At 42.1% G+C, this 14,846-nt stretch overlaps 1 protein-coding gene across 3 annotated transcripts in view; it reads right to left on the reverse strand.

The window, feature by feature from the left end:
* The window catches only part of LOC115156734 (dipeptidyl peptidase 9), a 33,903-nt gene extending 26,770 nt beyond the window's left edge, over positions 1–7,133 (reverse strand). For 2 of the 3 annotated variants that reach the window (XM_029704371.1, XM_029704369.1), the window contains exons 1-4: positions 6,990–7,133; positions 2,475–2,566; positions 1,757–1,995; positions 1,486–1,598 (exon numbers count right to left, since the gene is read on the reverse strand). In XM_029704371.1, coding sequence (XP_029560231.1) covers positions 1,486–1,598; positions 1,757–1,979 — 336 coding nt within the window. In that variant the 5' untranslated portion in view covers positions 1,980–1,995; positions 2,475–2,566; positions 6,990–7,133. The remainder of the gene's footprint in view (positions 1–1,485; positions 1,599–1,756; positions 1,996–2,474; positions 2,567–6,989) is intronic. The other variant, XM_029704370.1, reaches the window with a different exon arrangement.
* Positions 7,134–14,846: the final 7,713 nt, after the last annotated feature.

The raw sequence follows: 14,846 nt of genomic DNA on the forward strand, positions 1-14,846 counted from the left end.
TGGTGTTTCAGCGTTGGATGTTCCCTGTACTGGAGTTATCTTGTCGGGGCGAAAGAAGACCAGTTTAGTAAACGATACAAAAGAAAAGGAACCACAACCACTACCTCTCGTCTGTTCATTTTATGCCTCCCGCCTGTGTTAGGGTGCTTCGGACAAGCTGATCCGTTCGCAACTGGTGGAGAATGCAGGCAATTTGAGGCAAGACCACAACCTTTCCGCTTTCCGGTGGCTGTGATTTATAATATAAATTTTTTTCCCCCGGAAGCCCACTGATGTAGAAATTCTTCACTCATGCCTGTCAGCTAACGGCCTGCGCCATCGCCCAACAGGAGACCTTAGATCTCCCCCGGTCCGAAATAGCAGACCGCCTGTCTCCCAGGGACCGTAGGATGCCTTCTACCCCCAAGCCATAAGTCTGCTACTCGCTGTTTGTTATCTATGCATAGTCACTTTACCCCTACCTACATGTACATAATACCTCAACTACCTCATACCCCCGCACATTGGCCCTGTATATAGCCTCGTTATTGTTATTTTATTGTTGATCTTTTTTCACTTTTTTCACTTTTGCATTGTTGGTTAAGGGCTTGTAAGTAAGTATTTCACGTTAAGGTCTACACCCGTTTTATTCGGCGCAGGTGACAAATACAATTTGATAAATGTAGCTGTGTGGCACTAGCAGAGGCTCTAAAATAGAACCTGCGGCACTCGCCGCACCTAAACTATACCGCAATGAAATGACCATATAATAGATGTACCCTAAAACCAATATTAAATTGACAATAGTCTGATAGGTGACAAATTGTGAATGAAGAAGCAAACAAACAGTGCAGGGTTTGTAGGCTTATTGACACAGAAGCAGGGAATGGAGCTAATGTTTATTCTTACCAACAAGTGACTTTTTGAAATCCTCCTAATGAGACGCATGCAAGAGAGCACGGGCCCAAGACTATATGGCACGGGCTTGACTAGTTAGATTTGCGGATTTAATTGATCAACCGCAGCGCTATCCATGGTGCTGAATCTCCACTTTTTGCTGCTACTGCTATCGGTTTATTTAGCGCAGCATCGGATATGCCACAATAAGTAGGTAGGCTAAAACAAACGGAATTATCACTAGGCTGGAATAACCTCATCATTACCAGTCGGCAAACAACGCTTCATAGGCCTACATTAAAACTAGGCTACATCAACGAAACAGCCTAGTGTGGTGACAGAGAACTTTGAGTTGATTCAATTGCAGCAAATACCACAAGAAACCTGTGTTCCTGTGTATATTTACCAATTTACAGTGGTATAATCATGTCAGATTTTTTGAGGGGTGGTATTATACGCTTTATTGCATTTCCGGTTTGAACGGGAATACCGGGATGCAAGGGAGGGCTTGACATTTTCTTGGGAAATGTGTCAATTTTGGGAAAATATTCAGCCCTAGTTTGGATGTCATTAGGTTTCAGTGGAACAAATGAGATAAGTGATATTCACCTGGAAGTGATCCAGCATCTGTTTCCACGACAACACCAAGAGGGCCTCTTTCCGGATCTTCTTGGGGATTTCTGAGTAGAGCAGTGAGTTCTCTCTACTTCCATAAGACATCCCTGACAGAGAGATACATTGGAATCGAAAACGAGTTAGGTGACCACGGTACAACTTGCAACACGGTGCAGTTAATTGTAAAAACATAAGCGTAACTCAAATGAACCACTGATTGAGCAATAGCGTGAGGATCTTCAGTGGCAGGTGGTTTTGGCCTCACCGAGGTAGTACAGTCGATGGGAGTGGGGGCCTGACTCATCGTTTTTCTGCACAAACTGGAAGTCATGGGGCGCTTTGTTGGCGATCATTCCCGAGTACTTCCTGCTGCTGTGGATGATGTCACGCAGGCCATCCCACGAGTGCTTTTCCACGTAGAACTGAGACGGGACGTCCTCCATCTCCACCACCTCTGTGCTGTCTGTTAGCCCGTCCACCGCCGTCATATTCACTTCTAAACAACTGAGGGTGGGGGGGGGACAACCCAGAGACAATCCACTGGTAATTTACATGCTCACGATCAAATGGCACTTGCATCTGGTATGGAAACGCACACAGAGACTCACACAAATGTATCGGCCTACACAACGGGTTATCTAGCACAGCGTTTCCCCAACCCTGGTCCTCCAGTAACCCCAACCCCGGTCCTCCAGTAACCCCAACCCCGGTCCTCCAGTAACCCCAACCCCGGTCCTCCAGTAACCCCAACAGTTCCGTTGTAGCCCTTGACAAGCACCTCACTCAGCTCATTGAGGGCTCGATGATTAGTTGACAAGATGAATCATGTGTGCTTGTCCAGGGTAACAATATAATGAGTACTGTTGGGGGTACTGGAGGACCAGGGTTTGGAAAAAAATACTGGAGGACCAGGGTTTGGGAAAAAAATACTGATCTAGCACTCCTATTTGCACAGGTCATTTGAACACACAAGGACACCATACCTTTTTCAGTAACCTTCTGTTTTGTTCCCACGTTCCACTTTCTTCACTCTGTGCATTCACCAGGCCAACCAGCCTCGACCAGACTCTGCAACCTAAAGTTAAACATTCAAATAAAAAGGGGGAAATCAGTCTTATAGACATTGAGCGACACCTACCTATTGAATAGCTCTCCCTCATTCTAAATCCAGGTGTCATAATCAACGTGACAATCCGGCATGCAGTAAAGGTTTGGTATCTCTGGAGTGGTTGAAGGTAGCAGAGGCATAAGGAATGTCCCACATTCCATTGCTCGTATAGTTGGATGTTACAGGAATACATGACACTTTAGCTAACATACTGTATAGTGAAAGTAAAAACATTGACGGCATTATTGACGGCAAGTCGATCAAAGAGTAAATACATGTGGTCTCAGGGGCGGAAATCCCAGGGGGGACGGGGGGGACACGACCCCCCCATCCTGGGAAAAATACGCTTCGTCCCCCCAATATATCACTGAAACATAACTATGTAATTTAAATAATATTAATAATACGCAATGAAAGCAATTGTGCTGATTATAGACACTTAATAGCGCGTTTTTAAGTTTCAAAAGATTGCGACCCCCCACCCTTTGCCTCAATGGTTTGATCCACTGCCAGTTCCTTAGTTGGCAAGGTAACAGAGGGGTCGTGTCTACTGTCTGAAAGGCACTCAATGCACGTAACTGACGTGAGGTTAATCCAGTCAATCGCGCACACACACTAGCTGAATATGCAGAGCTAGCGCGTAAATATTAACTATTAAGCTAGCTAGTACCTATTCCATTTATGTGGCGTCGTCAAAGATGGAATCTTTGCTATCGTCAATTTATTCCAAGATCAGCACGCAGAAGTAAGTTAGTGCTTCAAAGTCCCTGTGATAAGGTTAGCGATAAACTGAAGTCCAAACTGAACAGAACTACACTCTCTTCTACCATTGTCTTAAATATATTTAATGGTCTCGTTGCAAAAGCTAAATTGTCGCAAGGGAACTTTTATTTATTTATTTTATTTCACCTTTATTTAACCCGGGTAGCAAAGATTATAGCAAACACCACTGAAACTGAATTGGTGCTCGCTAGCTTTGCAAATTCAGCTATTGTTGGAAGCCAGCCAATATGAAACAAACTATTAAAATTACAAAAGGTTGCAGCATATGTTGTGTAAATGGTGAACTCATACAGCTGTCAACTCTTGTCATTTTAATCCTTTTCACATTTGCTAGCTACCTTTTAGATCGAAGCCCAAATAGAATGATAGAAGATGATAGAAGCCCATCTCCTACTGTAAATAACCTACACACTGTGTGTGTAGCCAGCGAGCCAGCCAGGTAGAAAAATGGCAGAAAAATAAAAGACGGACATCAGAGTATTTTTCAATACACCAAAACGCATAGTAAGAACCCTAGTAGCCTAATATCTCAAAGACTAGTTGATAAAATGTTCATAAGAAAGAAATGAAATTCTAATGGAAATGTTTCACAATGATGTCATTAGGCAGAGCAGGCAACAGATGGCACACAGACAGCAGAGTTGGGGACAGATATGCAGGGACAGACTGGCAGAGACAGGGAGTCTCAGGTAAGTTTGTTGAGTCTTTGTTTGGCAACATTATGAAAGGTTCTCAATTTTTTTGACTTGTAAAATAGGAACATAATTGGAAAATGCCATGGATACCCCCACTCTCAACTTAAACTGGTGACTGAACTAAGATTTGTTAAAGGCAATGGTATTGCTGTTGTGAGTAGTTGTGTAGTTTTGGGTACCGGTAGTTAGGAGTACAGCAAACACCTTATTTCTTTGGTTCCTCAATATACATTTACCATATTACAATGTAGGCTATGTGTTACAGCACTACTTTTGGTGTCCCCCTCAGGAATTGCTCTTGAGAAAATGTCATGTAATTGTCCCCTCCAAAGTTGATATCAGATTTTCGCCCCTGTGTGGTCTGTATGGAGAGGGTAGACCTAACAGTAAAGGTAAGGTGGCCATACTTGCGAACATTCAAAAAACGTTTTCCTCGTTTGTGTTGCTCAACTGGAGACGTAGTGGCCTTGACGTGCTATGTAAGCTGAGATTCAATTAGCACAAGCGCATTCGTGTTGAGCAACACAAATGAGGAAAAAGTCAATGGCTGTATTCGATAAAAGTTTTTATTATAAGTATGCATTTCGGGCCTGTGGCGCAGCGCTCTAAGGCACTGCATTGCTAGAGGCATCACTACAGAACTTGGTTCGATCCCGGGCTGTATCACAACCGGCCGTGTTCGGGAGTCCCATAGGGCGGCGCACAATTGGCCCAGCATCGTCCGGCTTAGGGGAGGGTTTGGGGAGGCTTTACTTGGCTCATCATTTCAGCACCCCGGCAGAAGGACTGCATTTGTACAGGACAAACACAGGTATGTTTTTCAGAATTTTTTTATTTTTTTTTACCAGTATCGACTGATTGTGACTCAATGTTGTTGCCAGAAAATCGCGCGACCAGTTACTATCAATACTCAACTCCTCCTCTATATAAGAGAACGAAGATGAGCGCTCCTCGGCTATCCTGCCGTGAGGATGATAAGCGCAACATCGTTCACGAATTGCAGCACCCCAGCGATTCGTTCTCAAGTTACGTTTGTTGAGCAGACGCTGTGTATGTTTTGGTTCTACAAAGCTCTGTCCATCATAGCATTCGATAATCAATTAATTGCATTCATTTATCACTTCTTAACATGTATTTTCCGTTCTCTATGATGCCTGCGGCATGATCTATTTTGCCTGTGCCAATAGGCCTACATGTATGACAACGTTGTTGGTCGGAGCACGTATCTTGGGTCGCCAAGCAGCTCAAACGAACCGCTAAATTGAACGAGTCACTCAGGAAAAACTCATCATGACTCTTGAGTCAGTAAAAAAAGAGTGGTTCAAAAAGAACGAATTGTTCGCAAACTGCACATGACTGATTTTGAGACAAATGTTAGCAAGTGTGGCCCCAAGGTGTGCATAGGGGCTATCAGAATTGACATGGGCCTAGACATTTGACTATTTCCCACTGGGTACAAACTGGTTGAATCAATGTTGTTTCCACGTCATTTTAATGAAATGACGTTGGAATAGATGTTGAATTGAAGGCTTCCCCTAGTGGGTTGTATTGATGGGATTTCAGAGTACTTGCTATTCATCTATCATTCCCTTTCAGATGATGTAAAAGAGAAAACATTTAAGTACTGGATGTGAAGGGAATCTGAACACCAATTGCTATAGAATGCACGGTGTCAATTACACAAACCGACCCGCCTGGCCTGTACAATTTCACATTGAAGGTCCAGAAGGAGCTGATGGGTCTGTAAACAATATGACAATTGCTCAAAATAGCCATCTGGTAAATTAGTCCAAATTGGTCCTAGATCCGCAAGGGAAAATCAAGGGGAAAGGAAAATATGGGCAGGCTCATGGAGTTGGATTAGGAATGGGTAGACCTAAATTGCACCTTACAGAAGAGGTACAAAGAAGAATCACTTTTGCATTTGGAAAGCAGGAAGTGATAGCTGACAAGCTGTTGTCATCCACACATCGCCTGTCTTGGGAGCCTCATATTTGGAGCATAGACCATGTACACTGAGTATGCCAAACATTAGGAACACCTGCAGGGCCTGGACTCTACAAGGTGTTGGAAACATTCCACAGGGATGCTGGCCCATGTGGAATGTTGTCTTTATGTCCTTTGGGCAGTGGACCATTCTTGATACACAGGAAACTGCTAAGTGGAAAAACCCAGCAGTGTTGCAGATCTTGACACAAACCGGTGCGCCCGGCAACTACTACCATACCATGTCCAAAGGCACTTAAATATTTTCTTGCCCATTCACCCTCTGAATGGCACACATACAAAATCCATGTCTCAAGACTTAAAAATCCTTCTTGAACCCGTCTCCTCCCCTTCATCTACACTGTCTGTGATGGAAAGAGCAGGTGTTCTTTTGTATACTCATTTGTATATAAATGGAGTGATGACTACAAAAATCTGAGTCACTGTAATTTCCTCTCCCGTTCATAACCCTTTGTTAAAGGAGATCCAAGATTTGAAGTCAAATGTCTACCATTCTAAATATCAGATAGGTTTGGTAGCTAAAATGGGGAAAGGAAACCAGGGAGGGGGAAATCATTTAATGACCAGCACGACATAGCTTCCAACTAGGCTATCTTTGTTCTCATCAAGTGCCGAGGTCACACAAAAACTAACTGTTTACTGTTGCTAGCTATAGTACAAGTTGGCAACAATCTCGTGATTAGCTACATTGTATATCTAATTAGAACGTACGTGTTACAGCAAAACCGCAAGCTAGCTAGCTACATTATACCGCAACGTTTCCTAGCTAGGCAGGAAATATTGTAACATGACAGCTCTCATGACAGTTCTCGGGTTTACCAGCTATGAGTTAGCTGGTTCCATAGCAAGCCTGTCACTCTAGCTACATCCTCCTGTCGGAAACGAGTTTAGAAGCGAATACTTACCAATCCGGCTACTACTTATTTCCCCAACTATCCTTGACTTTATTAGCTAGCTATTAAAAAACAAATATTACTAGTGCTAAAGGTTGCGTCCATGGCCCAGAATGTACAATAAAGTGAATAGCGGCTCATCAGCAACACTAAAGAAGTACTTCCGGGTTACGGAATTTCGAAAATGTTAAAAAAATAAAAGTCCCGATGTAAAAGTAGAATAACCTGAATAAGTGTCATTAAATTGTATTTATTCATGATATATGAAAAATAATTGTCTAAACATTAACAATGATTCAGATTTGTTCATATTTAAGTGACATTTGCATTAAATTTGGGGTTTAAATGCCCCCAATGAGAATCACTGTATATGGAATACATATTGGCTTATAGAGCAAAAACTATTCTAGGGGCAGCAGTACAATTATTGTAGGGAATACTCAGTAGGGTCTGTGGAATGTATATATGGTGTCATTTCATAGGGTTCTGAATAATACGGAGTGTTGCTGGCCTTTTACTGTGGTCAAAAAGTTTAAAATGGGGTGCCTGGACACTATACGGTACAAATATAGCACTGTACAGGAAAATAATTATTTGTGCCGATGTAAAAGTGGGGTGGGGAGTACTTAGTAGCGTCTGTAGAATCTGTATATGGTGTCATTTCATGGGGGACTGAGGTCTTTATGCCCAGCAACACTTTCTACTCCACCCATTCTATTGCCCCAATGCAATACACTGTAGGCCTATAAATTACATATTGGCTTATAGAGAAATAAACTATTCTATGTGCAGAAGTAAAAGTGTGGTTGGGAGTACTCAGTACGGTCTGTAGAAAAGCACTTTCCAATGACCCGGTGGTATTCATGTTCCTGAAGTAAATGCCTAAATACATACTAAACTATCAACACTCAAAAAACAAGCACAATAAGGTAACCTTTTCAGTCAAAACAAAAAAAAAAAATTATTTACAATTTTAACATAATGAATATCAACCAGGCTATAGGTACACAGTCACTACAGTCAACAATTTAATAAAAAGCGTCCATTTAAAATGAATGGTCAAACACACTCTAGGATACATTCATTTGTTTCAGTGGAGTCCAGACAGCTGCTTGTGGATTGCCCATTGGGCCAGCTGTGTTCTGGTGGTATGGACCTACTTAACCAGTTTAATAGAATGGGAAGCCCATCCACAATTGATAGCCCATCAGCAGGCAATACAGCAGTACACTAGGCAGCATGTTTTTGTTTTGATGGGTTTTTTTTTTAACTATGCTCAGCAGCCTGTTAGAAGGTCTGTGAGAGGGCTTTGCGCATGCCGGAACAGTCAGGTATGCTTTTTTACAGAGTAGTGTAGGTTAACAGGAAGAATAAACCAATATCACGACATGCCTTGCTCATATCGATATCAAACGGTATCAATATCATATAAAATTATCGATATTGGTGCCCACCACTATATAAAATAAATAACATATTTATATTTAAATATAGTTAAATTATTAAGCATATACAGAGCCTTCAGAAAGTATTCATACTCCTTGACTTATTCCACATTTTGTAGTGTTACAGCCTGAATTGAAAATGGATTAAATGGATTTTGTTTTCACACCCATCTAAACACAATAACCCATAATCACAAAGTGAAAACATGTTTTTAAGACATTTTTGCAGAATTTATTGGAAATGAAATACAGAAATATCTCATTAGCAAAAGTATTCACACCCCTGAGTCAATACATGTTAGAATCACCATTGGCATCGATTACAGCTGTGAGTCTGTCTGGGAAAGTCTCTGAGCTTTGCACACCTGTATTGAACAATATTTGCACATTATTCTTTTTAAAATTCTTCAGGCTCTGTCAAGTCAGTTGTTGATAATTGCTAGACAGACATTTTCAAGTCTTGCCATAGATTTTTAAGCCAATTTAAGTCAAAACTGTAACTAGGTCACTCGGGAACATTCAATTTCATCTTGGTAAATCTTGGTAAGCAAGTCCAGTGTATATTTGGCATTGTGTTTTAGGTTATTGTCCTGCTGAAAGGTGAATTTGTGAGGCATTGGAAAACCTCCCTGGTCTTTGTGGTTGAATCTTTGTTTGAAATTCACTGCTCAATTGACGGACCTTACAGATAATTGAATGTGTGGGATAAAGAGATGAGGAAGTCATTCAAAAATCATGATAAACATTATTATTGCACACAGAGTGACTATGCAACTTATTATGTGACTTGCTAAGCAAATGTTTACTTCTGAACTTAGGCTTGCCATAACAAAGGGGTTGAATACTTATTGACTCAAGACATTTCAGCTTTTCATGTTTTATTTTTTAGTAAAAATGTCTAAAAACATAATTCCACTTTGACTTTATGGGGTATTGTGTGTAGGTCAGTGACACACAATCTCATTTAACTAAATCCATTTTAAATTCAGGCTGTAACACAACAAAATGTGGAAAAAGTCAAGGGGTGTGAATACTTTCTGAAAGCACTACTGCAGCTTCATTTCGTCAGTCTCCTCTATCATTCAAGCTTAAAATCTTAGCTTCTTTCAACTAAGTAATTTCCTCTCCGATAACTCACGTAAAACAGTTTTGCATGCCATTGTGAAAAAGCGTGTTCACATTGCCCTCTCATAAGACAAGCAGAACAAGCATTTTGAGAACAAGCACACACATACACCACAACTGCTACTGTTTTTAAAAGGCAGAGGCTGCTGATCCAACTTTTCTCGACCTTGCTTCTCGGTGGTGCAAATATGTCTACCCATGAGAACTTTTCAAAATACTGTACCTACCGCTATTTTTTTAACCTTCCAAAATGTACCTCATCTGACTAAACACACTTCCTCGCTTATTTCGACGTCAACCTTTCCAGTTACATGCTGCTCATCTGATTCAGTTGTCATAGAGCTTACGATTTCCTCACCTGATAAACCTCTACCACAACTTTCTGCCTCTAAATGGTGGTATTCATTCCCAATATCTTAGGTGTCTGAGATTTGATTGGGCTCCCCCACTGACACTCCATCATGTGAACTATCAGGTTGAAGATCGGAAGCAGGTTCTTTATCCTCAAAAGGGTGTACATTTTACATATTAAGTTGGCAGTCTGAGTGTCTTGTTTGAACAGTTGACATTCCTTCATTTAAACTCTCCACAGGCAATAGGTTTTGTACCTGAGCCTCATTTACAGTGCCTTCGGAAATTATTCAGAACCCTTGACTTTTTCCACATTTTGTTATGTCACAGCCTTATTCTAGAATTTATGAAATTGTTTTTTTTCCTCCTCATCAATCTACACTCAATAACCCATAATGACAAAGCAAAAACAGCTTTTTAGACATTTTTGCTAATTTAAATATTTTTTAAAAGTGAAATATCACATTTATATAAGTATTCAGACCCTTTACTCAGTATTTTGTTGAAGCACCTTTTTGGCAGCGATTACTGCATCGAGTCTTCTTGGGTATTACACTACAAGCTTGGCACACCTGTATTTGTGGAGTTTCTCCCATTCTTCTCTGCAGATCCTCTCAAGCTCTGTCAGGTTGGATGGGGAGCATTGCTACACAGATTTTTTCAGGTCTCTCCAGAGATGTTCGATCTGGTTCAAGTCTGGGCTCTGGCTGGGCCACTCAAGAACATTCAGAGACTTGTCCCGAAGCCACTCCTGCGTTGTCTTGGCTGTGTGCATAGGGTCGTTGTCCTGTTAGAAGGTGAGCCTTCACCCCAGTCTGAGGTCCTGCGTGATCTGGAGCAGGTTTTCATCAAGGATCTCTCTGTACTTTACTCCGTTCATCTTTGCCTCCATCCTGACTAGTCTCCCAGTCCCTGCCACTGAAAAACATCCCCACAGCATGATGCTGCCACCATGCTTCACAGTAGGGATGGTGCCAGGTTTCCTCCAGACGTGACGCTTGGCATTCAGGCCAAAGAGTTCAATCTTGGTTTCATCAGACCAGAGAATCTTGTTTCTCATGGTCTGAGAGTCTTTAGGTGACTTTTAGCAAACTCCAAGCGGGCTGTCATGTGCCATTTACTGAGGAGTGGCTTCCGTCTGGCCACTCTACCATAAAGGCCTGATTGGTGGAATGCTGCAGAGATGGTTGTCCTTCTGGAAGGCTCTCCCATCTCCACAGAGGAACTCTAGAGCTCTGTCAGAGTGACCATCAGGTTCTTGGTCACCTCCCTGACCAAGGCCCTTCTCCCCCAATTGCTCAGTTTGGCCGGGCAGCCAGCTCTAGGAAGAGTGTTGGTGGTTCCAAACATTTTCCATTTAAGAATGATGGAGGCCACTGTGTTCTTGAGGACCTTCAATGCTGCAGATATTTTTTGGTACCTTTTCCCAGATCTGTGCCTTGACACAATCCTGTCTCAGAGCTCTACGGACAATTCCTTCAACCCCATGTTTTTTTTATTTTTATAAATTAGCAAAAAAATGTAAATATGTTTTTGCTTTATCATTATGGGTTATTGTGTGTAGATTGATGAGGGGGGAAAACGATTTAATCAATTTTAGAATAAGGCTGTAACGTAACAAAGTATGGAAAAAGTCAAGGGGTTTGAATACTTTCCAAAGGCACTGTACATTCTCTGTTTCTACCCTTTTGTTTAATTTCACCTCGTTGTCACCAGCATTAAAATGTATAAATGTTACCTCTATTCTTGTCCCACATATTCCTAAGATCTTTGACACTACATTTAGTAAGAATGGGTTTTCCAATTGGCCATTGCAAAGTTTTGTCCACTTCCTACCAAAATTGTAAATAAAATGTTTCATGATGCTGCATAATAGAAAGTATTGCCAATGAAATAGAATGGTAATTCAAACATTTATTTTATTAAAAAAAGGTGATTCTTAACTTTCTGATCCTCCCCAACATCCCTGCCATACAATTTATATTTCAGATTTGGTGGTTCAACAGCATTATTTTCATTTATCATCTATTGTGCCAAATCATTCCGATCTATGCATTTACAGTTAACTATCACCACAGACAACAGCGTACAAGAGTAAGGCAGACCAGGGCTCATGATTGGGATATCCATTGCAGTGTGTAATGCAGTGTAGCCACACCATCCCAGCAGCGCAAAAACTCGGGAAGGAAGTTAGAAATATACAGTGAGGGAAAAAAGTATTTGATCCCCTGCTGACTTTGTACGTTTGCCCACTGACAAAGAAATGATCAGTCTATAATTTTAATGGTAGGTTTATTTGAACAGTGAGAGACAGAATAACAAAAACAAAAAATCCAGAAAAACGCATGTCAAAAATGTTATAAATTGATTTGCATTTTAATGAGGGAAGTAAGTATTGTAAATAAGAATTTGTTCTTAACTGACTTGCCAAGTTAACATTTTTATATATACATATTGCGCGCCCAGCACATACATCGGCATACATACTTTTTACTTCGGCATCTAGAATAGTTTTCTCTCTATAAGCCGACATGTAATTTATAGGCTTATAGTGTATTGCATTGGGACCAACAGAATCGGTAGAGTAGAAAGTGTTGCAGGGCATAAAGACCTCAGTCCCCCATGAAATGACACCATATACAGATTCTACAGACCCTACCTACTAAGTACTCCCCACCCCACTTTTACATCTGCACAAATAATAGTTTTTCCTGTACAGTGCTATATTTGTACCGTATATAGATTCTACAGCAGTGGGGGCTGCTGAGGGTAGAACGGCTCATAATAATTGATGGAACGGCGCAAATGGAATGGGATCCATGCACACTCTAAAATGTGCAGTTTTGTCACAGATATCTCAAGTTTTGAGGGAGCGTGCAATTGGCATGCTGACTGCAGGAATGTCCACCAGAGCTGTTGCCACAAAATTGAACGATAATTTCTCTGACATAAGCTTCTTCACTTGCAGGATCGTCTGAGACTAGCAACCCGGACAGCTGATGAAACTTTGGGTTTGCACAACTGAAGAATTTCTGCACAAACTGTCCGAAGCCTTCTCAGGGAAGCTCATCTGCGTGCTCATCATCCTCACCAGGGTCTTGACTTGACTGCAGTTCGGCATTGTAACCGACCTCAATGGGCAAATGCTCACTTTCAATGGCCACTGGCACGCTAGAGAAGAGTGCTCTTCATGGATGAATCCCAGTTTCTCACTGTACTGGGCAGATGGCAGATATGTGGGCGAGCGGTTTGCTGATGTCAACGTTGTGAACAGAGTGCCTCATGGTGGTGGTGGTAGGGTTATGGTATGGGCAGGCATAAGCTACAGACAACAAACACAATTGCATTTTATCTATGGCAATTTGAATGCCCAGTGAGGAGATTCTGAGGCCCATTGTCTTGCTTTTCATTTGCCGCCATCACCTTATGTTTAAGCATGATGATGCACAGCCTCATGTTGCAACGATCTGTACACAGATCTGGAAGCTGAAAATGTCCCAGTTCTTCCATGGCCTACATACTTAGCAGACATGTCACCCATTGAGCATGTTTGGGATGCTCTGGATTGACGTGTACGACAGTATGTTCCTGTTCCTGCCAATATCCAGCAACTTTGCACAGCCATTGAAGAGGAGTGGGACAACATTCCACAGGCCACAATCAACAGCCTGATTGCCTGTACGTGAAGGAGATGTGTCGTGCAGCAATAGGTAAGTGGTGTTCACACCAGATACTGACTAGTTTTCTGATCCACGACCCTACCTTTTTTTAAGGTATCTGTGACTCCCAGTCATGTGAAATCCATAGATTAGGGCCTAATGAATTTATTTCAATTGATTGATTTCCTTATATGAACTGTAACTCAGCAAAATCTTTGAAATTGTTGCATGTTGCGTTTATATTTGTGTTCAGTGTAGATCGCTAACTCTAAATATAATACCCAATGTTAGTACTATATGTATTCATGCAACAGTACATTTTATGTACTAAAAAAACTTTGCAGTTGTAGGGTACTACCCATGAGACCTATAGGCCTATGCCCTCGAAATGGCGGTGCGCATTTCGCGACGCGCTGCTCCATATCTCAAAGCCCTATCAAATATCTTGGTGGGAAAATAGTTGCAATTGAGCTGAATATTGAGAGTTAAGAAATATAAATTATACCTACAGAAAGCTGAGACCCTCCTTTCTTCGACAAGGACGAGTGGATGAAGCTTCCAAAGCTGTGTTTCTCCTGCAATTGCATTTTGGAATGTTATACGATCAGAACACCTTTTTCTCTCGAGTGTTTGGGGGAGAGAGGAGAGTGGCTCGCTCATCACAGCAGAAAGCCCCAGCGATGCCACAGGGGCTGGGCAGAAACTTTCATTACACAAATCATGAGGATAAGCCTTCTGAGTGGCACTGCATCGCAGTGCTTGAGGTGTCACTATAGAACCGGGTTCGATCCCAGGCTGTGTCACAACTGGCCGTGACCGGGAGTCCCATAGGGCAGCGCACTATTGGCACAGCGTCGTCCGGGATAGGGGAGGGTTTGGCCAGGAGGGCTTTACTTGGCTCATTGCGCTCTATTGACTCCTTGTGGTGGGCCGGGCGCCTGCAGGCAGACTTCGGTCGTCAGTTGAACGGTGTTTCCTCTGACACGACACATTTGGTGCAGCTGGCTTCCGGGTTAAGTGGGCGGGTGTTAAGAAGCGCTGTTTGGCGAGTCATGTTTCGAAGGACGCATGACTTGACCTTCTCCCGAGCGTGTTGGGGAGTTGCAGAGATGAGACAAGATCACAATTAGGGATGAAGACTTATCTCTTCAGTAGGTCCTATGATTAAGTATAGTCTGGCCCAGGAGTGTGAAGGTGAACGGAAAGGCTGGAGCAACGAACCGCCCTTGCTGTCTCTGCCTTGCCGGTTCCACTCTCTCCACTGGGATTCTCTGCCTCTAACCCTATTA

The sequence above is a fragment of the Salmo trutta genome, chromosome 21, assembly GCF_901001165.1.
Source record: "Salmo trutta chromosome 21, fSalTru1.1, whole genome shotgun sequence".
Classification (NCBI taxonomy): Eukaryota; Metazoa; Chordata; class Actinopteri; order Salmoniformes; family Salmonidae; genus Salmo; species Salmo trutta.